This window comes from Rattus rattus, chromosome 4 (genome assembly GCF_011064425.1).
Source record: "Rattus rattus isolate New Zealand chromosome 4, Rrattus_CSIRO_v1, whole genome shotgun sequence".
In the NCBI taxonomy this organism is placed as follows: Eukaryota; Metazoa; Chordata; class Mammalia; order Rodentia; family Muridae; genus Rattus; species Rattus rattus.
Genome location: NC_046157.1, coordinates 50298760 through 50310311, shown reverse-complemented (window position 1 = coordinate 50310311; position 11552 = coordinate 50298760). Strand labels below are relative to the sequence as shown.

The following is an 11552-nucleotide window of genomic DNA, read 5'->3' as shown; positions in this document are numbered from 1 at the left end:
CTCGGTGTAGCAAGGACTCTGGGCCCCACACCCACGACCTCTCGCAGTGCTGAAAGGGAGACTCTGGGAGAACTAGGGTGCGGGGTGTGTCTGAATACTTTAGGGACCAAAGCCCCGAGGGCAGCGGGCCCACAAGTTGCTGTTGCTCCGGAGTGGGGACAGTTGTCCCTCGGGGCGCGTAGCCGCCACCCGTCATCCCGGAGGCCCTGTCGTCCGCCTGCCGGGTCCTAAGCTTCCCGCTCCGCCAGTGACCCTCCGGGTTTTCTTTTGTCTCTTCTCCACTATGGACACACACCCCTCCCCGCCGTCCGGACCCCGCTGTCTTCCTTGAGCCTTTCTGGTCTCCACCTTCTGCTTCCTCCGTCCCTTCCCGCGGTCCCTTGCTCTCCCCCTCCCCTCCGGGGCGCAGTTTCCCGAGTCCCCTCCCCGCTCCGCCCCTGTTTTTAAACCTGGCGCGGAGCGAGCCGGTAGGTGAGCGCGCTGGGCCAGGGGAGACCAGGCGCCGTCGGGCTGCGGGACTCGCGCGACGCCCGCACCATGAGACCCGAGGCGGCCGCAGCCCGGGAGGCGCGGGGACGCATCTCCCACTGTCCGGGGGATGATCCCGGGAGGCCACCGCTGCCACGCGGGCCAGAAAGGTGAGGGTGTCCAACGGCCCCGGTGGAGGTGCACCCAGACACTGAGTGAGCTCCTTAGCCTGGGTTAGCCACTGCAAACTCCGGTCGGAAGTGCAGGGACTCCGCGGATATCTGGCAAGGAAGTCCGCCAACACTTGAGTTTATTGAGGATCTGATATTGGTCCAGCTGGGAAATACTGGAAGCTGGGGGCCCTATAAGAAATTTATAAAAAGGATCCCGCGGTCTATCACAAAGTGACAGTTTCCTGCCCTATGCCGGGGCTCAGTGTTGGGTCCATCCCTGAGACCCAGCGGAGCTATCTTTAAAGCTGTGAAGTTTAAGGAAATCAGATTAGCTGGGGAGGTAGGGAAGGCGCAGCTTGGCGATGCAGGAACGCCATCCCCTTTGGCATGGTAAGCTAAGTCAGGAGCTGAAGAACCAGGAGTCTCCAGCTGCAGGGGTGGTGTAGTTGAAACCAACCAGCTGGATTGGAACATCCTGAGGTATCAGTGAGAGATATGCTGGGAGAAAAATACCTCGACTAACAAACGCCCCAATAATAGTGTTGGGTTTGGGGCTTACCTTCTCAGAGTGTACTTGGAAGCATAGCCCGGAAAATTTCGCAGGAGATACGAACAGGTAAAGTACTGGCTGGCCCGTCGGCAGACAGCCCTTGAGGGAACATGGTGTGTTCGGGGACTCTTTGACCAACAGACACGACGATATCAATCTCATAGTAACATTTGAGAGGCAGCATAAATGCCAGGGGGTTCAGTCTCTCCTGATACCTGTTTCCAGTTCCATTCCAGCCCCGTGGAGACCGTGGATGTCGCCTCCCAGAGATGCTGATCTGACCAGAACTGAACGTCCGGTAAGCTAATGTGAATGTTGTAGGTAACAGTCAAGCCAGAAAGCCGCGCTGTGTCTGTAATAACTTAAAAAACAAAAAACAAAAGGCGGGGAAAGGACTCCTCCCTCCTGCTTAGCTTGGTCTTCTAACTCAGAAGTGCCTGGAGGTCGGGGCCGGTAGAGCCCAAGTGAACAGAGGTGCTAATGGGCCCATTGGGCTCCCGATTGCTCCTCCAGCCTTGAAAGGCAAACAGCTGAGGACAAGGCTTTGCATGGTAATTACACGAGGGGGAGGGGTTGTTCTTCTGTAAACCAGAAGGTGGGGGAGGGAGGGGCAAAACCCTTAGAGGAAAGCTGGTTGTGTACCACATTGCAAAGAAGGCAGACTTCCACCTCAGGTGCCCGACGGTGCAGTTAAAAGCTCCCACCCTTGTCTGGCCCTGTCGGCGGAGAACTCCTGCAGGATCTTCTGTTCTCTGTGCAAATACACTCAAGCACGGGGCTTTGTCAGCAAAGATTAATCGCCACGGCTCTCCCTTTGTCTTTGCATTGCTGGTTAATTGCTTCTGAGTTATTAAGAGAATGCTTTGCTTACGTTCGCTATATCCTCAAATATAAGTTGACCTTTAAAACAGTGGAGTTAGGTTAGGGAGGCCCGTGCATCTATTTACATAAAACGCGTGGGATACAGCTTAATATACACACAGACATGATATCAGAAGTCAAGGGTGGGAAAGTACCTCTCTGCTTTTCTTTCACATTTATTTTCTCTGGATACTGGGTGCTTAAATTCAGTTAGTATTTATATAAAGCTTAGAGAACGAAGCCAACAAAAGGACAGCAGTCAGATAGTCCCAATAACTCCTGCTCCAGATTTCTAAGTGACGGAAGAGAATTCTTTCTGTCTTACTGCATTCAGGCTCGAGTTCTTAAATGTAAGACTTTTAAAGAATTCACAAACTGCCAGGTTCTCCTTGAAGTGAACCGTGAGTGTGGGGGTCGCTCAGTTGTGTGGGAGAGGAGAATGCTACCTGGTACATACACACGGCCTGAGGCAGGTAGCTTGCTGTTCTACTGAGGAGAAAACCCCTTGTGATTATCTTGAAGCACAGCCCCTTTCTAGTTGACTGCACTTCACACAAGGCGGCTGAGTCCTGGATTTGGGCGGATGGGGGAGCCTGGTGTTCTGTGGGGATTGTAGAACTGGCTGCCTTCCCACACCCCTGTCAGGGCGAGATCTTGGGATCCACCCTGGGTCTTTCCTTGTTACTAGGCTCTGGATTTACCAGGGAGCTAAATTCCCAGCTCTACCCAGAAAGTTCTTTGTAGATGTCACACACAGGCTCTCAGCAGGCCTCAGTAAATCTGGTTCCTCCTAGCAGGCTGGGTGAGTGCCCTGGGCTTGGGCTGCACGGCTTCTAGCTAATGACATTGGCTCTTGGCAAAGCAGGAAAATTTCTCCACACCATTTTGTAGAGGATTCTGTGAGGGGCTGGGGCTTGGTGACTTGTACCAAGACTTCCAGCAAGCAGATTGGAATTGGAATAAGATACACATTTGAGAAAAGGCCTCAAGGCCTTGTTCCTTGAGCAGAGGAGCCTATGTCCACTTGCTGCCCCACCCCACCCCAACCCAGACAGCTGTATCCTCCCCTGGATTGGGGGAAAATAGACTAAAAGGTTTTTTTGAGACAGGGTTTCTCCATATAGTTCTGGCTGTTCTAGAACTGACCTTGTAGACAAGGCTGGCCTTGAACTCAAAAGATCTGCCTGTCTTTGCAGGGCGTAAAGACATGTGCTACCATAACCTGGCTAATAGACCAAATTGAAAGAGGAAACGAAGGAAGGAAGGAAGGAAGGAAGGAAGGAAGAGGGAGAGAGGGAAGGAAGGAAGGAGAGAGAGAGAGAGAGAGAGAAGAACAAGGGAAGATTAGTTCCAAGGATGGGTCCAGGTCTAGCATATCTGATGATAAATAGATGTTTCACTGTGTGGCATGACAGTCTCCCCCACGGCCCAGACTTGCTGTTTTAGGCCTCAGCACATATCCCTCTTGGCTTTTGTCTACACTGCCAGGGCCTAGGTCAGTTCTATTATCCAGGTCTGCCACCATAGCCTTACAGTTAGAGGTTTGTGGCTGGAACTCTCTGCTTGAGCCTGTTTCTCAGAGCCTAAGAAGATGTGCATAACCTTAAAGGCACCGCTTAGCTGGCTTATTGTTCTGGTCCCATTTAATTACCAAAGCGTGAGAGTTTCAATGTTTCCCTCCGTGAGAAGGGACTTTTTATTAAGGTCTTTGTGAAAGCCAGTGTGGTGGCTCATGCTTGCAGTCCTAGCAATTGGGAAGATCTCTAAAAATGTGAGGCTAGCCTGGACTACATAGTGAGATCCTGGGTCAGCCTGTGCTACGTAGTGAGAGCCTGTCTTAAAAAGCCAGAAAAGGTAAACAAACCAACAAACAAACAATATGGCATTAAAAAGTTAAGAGCCCATGTTTGTGGGGTTGGATTTCTACAGCTCGTGAACTTGAATTGTGAGTTCCTGTTAATCAGGACAGGGCACTTAAGGAAACAACAATCTTTGGTCAGATTAACATTGCCTTTGCCATCTACCACAGTGTGCACCGCTGCCCCCTACAGGTCATTTTCAGCAAGACATGATTGCATGGTGAGAGCCTCAGTTTAGAGGACTGTTTATAACTACAAACAGCTGAATCCAGAAGTGGTTTCCTGTAGCTCTGAAGGGTCAGAAGTAATGTGAAGGACTGTGTTCTGAAGACCCTCGCGTGTATCCACTTAGCTCTTCCCCGTGTATCACGGAGACACACTGCTAACTCACTGTAACATCTGCGGGGGCATCCTGTAATCCAGCTTATTTATAGATGTCACGTGCACGAGTGTGCACAGACACATGCGCGCACGCGCGCACACACACACATACACACACACACACACACACGCATGCACATGCACACACATGCACATGCACGTGCTCACACACACCATGCATACTGATGCACCAAGGTCTCCTACAGGGTGAAATGGCATGGACAGCAACTACTGTGGAGCCCATTTCAGTTCTACAGCCCACTCTGCAAAGCCATCAGAAACCCATCACTACTTAGAAGAGAAAGAAGGATAAAGGGGAGAGATACAGGTCCCTGAGTCTAATTTCTTTACTTTCTTCTTTGAGCATGACTACTAACTACAACCACCCCCTGAGCTACCAACAACCATGCCTCTTGGGGCCCTAGCATTTACAGACCCTCTGAAAAGTTCCCAGAATTCCAAACAACCAACACAGAAACTGTCTACGGCTGGCAAAACCATGCCTCTGCTAGCGCACGAGGCAAATCACAGTCAGGGGCCGTGGAGGGTTCAAAGCAGCCCCACATCTCCATACCTGGGATTAAATGAAAGCATATTCTTATATTTCTGTGGTTTTTTTTTTAAGGAAACCAAAATTTCAGAATTGTCACTTGTATTTGTCAGGGATCTCTAGAGTCACAGAACTCATGGGTAGTCTCTGTATAGTAAGGGGATTTATTGTGATGACTTACAGTCTGCAGTCCAACTCCCCAACAATGGTCAGCAGCAGCTGTGAATGGAAGTCAAAGGATCTAACAGTGGCTCAGTCCCACAAGGCAAGCAGATGAGGAAGAGGAGAGATTCCTTCTTCCAATGTCCTTATGGTGTAGGTCTCCAGCAGAAGGTGGGTACTACCACGCCTAGCTGGATCTGGGACTTGCTTTGTCCCTGATGACCTTGAACTCAGAGATCTCCTTGCCTTAGTCTCCTGGGATTCATAGCCACTATGCCTCAAGATCCCCAAGCCAAGATCCAGGTCAGAAAATTGTGTCTTCTGTCTTCAAGATCTGGATCACAGGTGAGCCTTCCAATTCTGGATTGTAGTTCATTCCAGATGTGGTCATGCTGACAACCAGGAACAGCTGTGACATCACTACAACCACACACATAGATTTAAGGTCTGAGCCCTCACAGAACCAAGTTCTGGAAGCAGAACTCGTGGGATGCTGTGGAATGTTTAAGCTCTAAGGCTAGATTTCTAGCAATGGTGACAGACTTGTGCTGTGTCTTTAAAACTTCAAGATGGCACCTTCAGGGGCTCCGTGACTACACCTGTGTTTCTACACATTTGTCTTTTCAGCCTTGGGAGGACCAACAAACCTTGGGGTCAAAGGGAGCCTTTGGATTCCAGCATCCTGTCAGGTAATGCGTTACTTCGTGGGGAGAAGCACGTGATGACAGAACACGTGTGGAGTGGAATATATTATCTAGTTCTATTTTGCTTCCTTGCCAAGGGATTGTAAGGATAATTTGTTATATTTCTGGGACCTGCTCTTGATTTCACTCAATGTTTCATTACAAGCTGGACTGGCCCTACCCCAGCTCCGCCGGCTCTGCCGTAGTTTGGCAGAACTTCCCACTCCTGCTCAGAAACACCCGGAGCTTTCCCTCAGCTGGGCTAATCAGAAATGTCCGCAGATGCTGTTGGCCGTGCCTGTTGGAATCGTAGGATCTCAGGGTTCTACAGCCAGAGTCATCACACACAGTCCATAGCCCGCGTACTCACTCTCCTGTCCTCTGTACAGGAAGGAGGGCACTAGCAAAAGTGAGCAGCGACTGACCAAGAAACTCTTACTTCCTCGGAGGACCAAAGGGGAAAAGGCAAATGAATTAATAAGTGAAAAATATTAAGAGATTATTGGGGTTGGGGATTTAGCTCAGTGGTAGAGCGCTTGCCTAGCAAACGCAAGGCCCTGGGTTCGGTCCCCAGCTCCGAAAAAAAAAAAAAAAAAGAGATTATTGGGTGGTATTTTAAAAAAACTTTCGGTTACAACTGGGATTCTCAGTTTAAAACTTGGGGGCTCCAACTTTTATGTATTTAAATTTTTTCCTTCTCTTTTCCTGCCTCCCTTGTCTCTCTCCCTCTCCCTCCTTCCTCCTTTCTTCTGCCCTCCTTTCATCCTGTCCTTTCTCCCTTTGACCTCTCTCTTTACCTGCTCCCTCCCTCCTCCTCCTCCCCTCCTTCCTCCCTTCTCCCTCCCTGCCCCTTCTGTCTTTGTTTTTCCCCAAGTGCATCTTTTCCTTCTGTTAAAAGGGACACACCCCTCCACCTTTTCTTCACCTCTAGAACAGAACAGTCAGTTCTCCTCCCAGGCCAGAGTTTCAGAGTCAAGTTTCCTTCAAAGCTCAGAGGCTTACATTCCTGTCTTCCATGGTGTGTGAGTGTGTGAGTGAGAGAGAGAGACAGACAGACAGACAGACAGACAGGCATGAAAGATACACACAGAGAGACAGAAAGATACAGAGAGAGAGGCATGAAAGATACACAAAGAGAGACAGAAAGACACAGAGAGAGAGACAGACAGAGAGAGAGACAGAGACAGAGAGACAGAGAGACACACACAGAGAATTGAACACCTACTGTCCAGGAGGACTCAGGTCATCCATCTGATGAGAGCAGGTCTTTTAGTTCTTTTTTTTTTTTTTTTTTTCCGGAGCTGGGGATCGAACCCAGGGCCTTGCGCTTCCTAGGCAAGCGAGAGCAGGTCTTTTAAGATTAGAGTCCAGAGTCTTCGTAGTCTGTTAATGCTAACCTTTTTGCTGGTGGGTCTGTGTGGATTAGTGTGGGGTTTTAGCTAGTCCCCTCAGCAGGTGTTGAGTTCTGTGTTCTAGTAAGTTAAAAGCACCATATCCACAGAAAGCAAGAATGAGACAGGAATGAGGTACTTTTGGTGGGAGCTTGGGCCCCCCCCCTTATTTTTTTAGGTTGACTAACTGTTTATTTGTTTCCTTAATATTAGACTTTACTTGCCCATTTCAAAGCGTCAAGAATACCTGCAGAGTTCTGGGGAAAAAGTGCTGGCCAGCTTCCCAGTGCAAGCCACCATTCATTTCTACAATGATGACTCTGAGTCTAGCTCTGAGGAGGAGCAGGAGGAGGAGGCTCAGCCCAACCACCTTCAGTGCCTGGAGGCAGAAGTCAGGGATTCCGCTCTGGAGGAAAGGGCAGAGTAAGTGGCAAACCTGTGAGACAAAGGAGTGGCCTCTGAAGGGTCAGCTGCCTGCAAACTGAGAGAGCCTCTCTCCTATGCTGGTCACTGTGTCCCGGGGACAGCCTAGCTTGCCAGGATTCTTCTCCAGCCTCCTCTGTGGGAAGTTCAGAGGCTGGACTGTGCTCAGTACCTGCTCAGGCCACGAACTCAACTTCTATTTTCTTGATGTGTGTGTGTGTGTGTGTGTGTGTGTGTGTGTGTGTGTGTGTGTGTGTGTATCTGTCTGTGTGTGTGCACACATGTGCTCATGCATACTTTTGAGGAAGGGTGCCTGATGAGGTGCTCTCAGGAAGAAGGCCTTTGGAGCTCACTGCCACTCTGAATGTTACTCATCCGTAAGTCTCACCACCCCTCTCTTGCCCAGAGACCCATTATCTAGTGACTCTTCCCTTCATAAAAATAATTTAAATATTAATTCAAATTTTAAGAGTTCATTTGGTTATTCATTTTAAGAGTTTCATTTGAATGAAAGTAGCTGTTTGGAAAAATACCCTTTTACTTGCAAAAAAAAACAAAACAAAATTAAAACACTGAATAATTTTCACAGGAATAAGAAGTAAGAAGTTAAGATCTCTTTAGGGGATAAAACAGCTGTTTCTGAGAACTGTATAAGAGCTGTGTGTTTAAGTATATATGTTATAAGGAGTTAATTTTTATTACTTGGTGACCAGCATGGTCTTGTTATTTGCATGAAATGGCACTATTTTTAATTAAAGTTTCTTATGTGAAAATTGTTTTGAGTTTTATCATTTTGATAATCCAAGGACTCTGCCATCAAGGCTCTCCCTAATTATCTTACCAGATCAGTCTTCCTGTATATACCCACCCTGTATGGATTTTTACTTGGAATAAATATTTTGAAAGAAAGTTTGACAATCATCTTTTTGTGTAAGATGTTTTTAGAGTAAATTAGTTCCTGTACCAAAAGTTTAAAATATTTTTTGTATTTAAGTCTCTTAAAATTGTATATTTTCACAAATGCAAGAAGGGGCCAGCAAGATGGCTCAGTGGGTAAGGGCACTTGCCACCAAGCCAGACGACCTGAGTTCGATCCCCCAGAACTCATGTGATAGAGTTGTCTTTTGACCTAGAGACACACACAGTGGCATGATTCCCCCCTACCATATCCACACAGGATCAATGAATGAAAAAATAAAGGAACAAACCTAAGGGGCTGAGGCAGGAGGACTCCAAGCTCAAAGCTGCCTTGGCTACACAGTGGGCTTAAGGCAAGCTGGGCATTAAGTGCAACTGTATCAAGAGAAGAAAAATAACATGAGAGGATATAGATATAGATATAGATATATATCCATCAGTGGTATAGTGTTGACCAAGCATGCCTGAGGTCCTCGGTTTTATTAGTAAGTAACATAGGCATATAACAAAAAAAAAAAAGCATTAGAAAAAGAAAACAAGATAACCTATACCATCACTGCCCAAATAACACATCAATATTTACAGAAATACAAACAGTGCAAACATTGTAACAAACCCAACAATACAGAAAGTTCTGTTACAAAGTAAAAGGTATTGGTTGTTTTCTCTCCTCCTCTGTCTTCCGGTAATAAAAAATATTCTAGACAGGATCTAACCATACATCTCTGACTGGTCTGGAAGTTCCCACATAGACCAGGCTGACCTCAGACAGAGATCCTCTTCCTTGGGTGCTGGGATTAAAGTCAAGACATGCTCTACCTCAATAGTAGCTTTTTGGTTTGTTTGTTTTTGTTTTAATTGTTCCATCCTTAAAGAAACAACAAAACAAAATCGCCAATTCTTCCTTGTTTCCTTTCTTCCTTTCTTTGTTATTGTTTAATTTCTTTTGCCTATATACATTATTAGAGAATTTCATGTAGTTCTGAAGTGAATAACTGCAAAGACAGTTACATGGAGGAAAAGCTTATTTTGGTTCATGGCTTTATCCCACTACTGCAGGGAAGGGCATAGCATCAATGGAATGTGACAGAGACTGCTCACATCATAACAGAATGGGAAGCAGAACACAGAGGGAACCATGGTCACGGGCAAACACAAGAGGCCTGTCCCTGGTGACTAACTTCCATCAGAAAGACCGTATGTCCTAAAGGTGTCACAGAGCCCCTGCCCAGAAAGACAGTACAGCTAGCTAACTGGGGAACAAACACCCAGAAATGAACCTGTGGGAAGCATTTCAGATTCAAATCATAACATCTTCAGTCAATATGAATGCTGGATCACATTGTGGGACACTGGAACAAAATGCACCGTTTTTACTACCGAAGGATTAAATTCAGCAAAATTCCATTTAAAAAATCTCTCCCAGAGGAGGACACGGTGGCGCATGCCTTTAATCTCTTCTGGGAGCAAATTAGACAGATAGCTGTTGAGTTTGGGGCCAGCCTGGTCTACATAGCGACCTCCAGAGATGGCAAGGCTACCCAGTGAGACCTGCCTCAGAAAAAGAAAAAAAAGCATAAACAAACAAATAAAGGCTGCTCAACAGAAATTCAAATTCCTCCAGGTCTAGTCTGAATGGGGCGCTGCGTCTTCATCCCACAGGCTGCAGGCCTCAGGTGAACATAAAATGGGTGAAGGAGGAAACTAGCTGAGGCAGGCATCTTTCCTCTCAACTCTGTCCACAGCGATGTGAGCTCCATTCCTTCCTTCCTGGTCTCTGGGTCTTAACTGAAGCAGTGGCATTCACAAGAGTCACGCACCCAACCGTAGTCCCCTGTCACTGCCATTGCACACCCATGACCCTGCTGTTGTACACCCATGACCCTGCTGTTACACACCCATGACCCTGCTGTTGTACACCCACGACCCCACCATTGCACACCCATGACTCTGCTGTTGCACACCCATGACTCTGCTGTTGCACACCTATGACCCTGCTGTTACACACCCATGACCCTGCTGTTGTACACCCACGACCCCACCATTGCACACCCATGACTCTGCTGTTGCACACCCATGACTCTGCTGTTGCACACCCTTGACCCTGCTATTGCACACCCATGACCCCACCATTGCACACCCATGACTCTGCTGTTGCACACCTATGACACTGCTGTTACACACCCATGACCCTGCTGTTGTACACCCACGATCCCACCATTGCACACCCATGACACTGCTGTTGCACACCCATGACTCTGCTGTTGCACACCCTTGACCCTGCTATTGCACACCCATGACCCCACCATTGCACACCCACGACCCTGTCATTGCACATCCATGACTCTGCCGTTGCACACCCATGTCCCTGCCATTGCACATCCTCCACACTCACTGTGGAACTCACTAGCATCTTTCACTGTCTCACCTTGGGCCCCAGACAGTTAAATCAAACTCACTTCTGCTGGTTGAGATAATCCTTTTATTTCTGCCACTGAGATGTGATATAGACAAGCAAGAGGAAACCTGCCCTTCTCAAAAGCACAGACGGAGGCCTTGCTGCTTCCTGAAGGAGCAGAGCATGACTCATTTTTTATAAAAGTGCTGAGGAAGGATCAGTGCCTGTGTGTGCACTTGTGACAACAGCATGAAAAACAGGTAATTAGACGCTGACAGCAGTGTAGCTGCCTCAGAAGGGGACTTACTGAGAACTGAAAATACACGGAGAAGGGAGGATGACTGCGTCTGTCGAGAAAACAGACATCTGGAGGGCGTGGGGAATCTAGAACCGTATACTGGACGATAAAAACAAACCGGTACAATCAACCGGGGAGGTAGGTTAGCAGTTTCGTCAATAAGTAAAGATAATTAATTTATCATACAACCTAGTAGTTTCCTTCTAGGACTCCCCCCAAGAGAAATGAAGACATCTGTACACAGAAAGACATTTATATGGAGGTCCTTACAATGTTCCCAAACTGGAAACAGGTCAAATAGACATGCACTGACAGATGTGTACTCGCAACATGGCTCAGAATTCCAAACACTCTCAGTTCTTGGTTTTGCTGTCCATGGCTTTGTCACTTTAATCATGGCCCCGAAATATTAAAGGAAAAATTCCTGGAACACGTTG

The 11552-nt window shown here is 47.6% G+C and overlaps 1 protein-coding gene across 1 annotated transcript; it reads left to right on the top strand.

Annotated features, from left to right (window-relative positions):
* The first annotated feature begins 459 nt into the window (after positions 1-459).
* Positions 460-8407, top strand: Ripply3 (ripply transcriptional repressor 3). The gene is made up of 4 exons (XM_032899368.1): positions 460-638; positions 1417-1489; positions 5632-5693; positions 7292-8407. The coding sequence occupies exons 1-4, from the start codon at positions 538-540 to the stop codon at positions 7503-7505; spliced, it is 450 nt and encodes a 149-aa protein (XP_032755259.1). The 5' UTR covers positions 460-537; the 3' UTR covers positions 7506-8407.
* The last annotated feature ends 3145 nt before the right edge of the window (positions 8408-11552 follow it).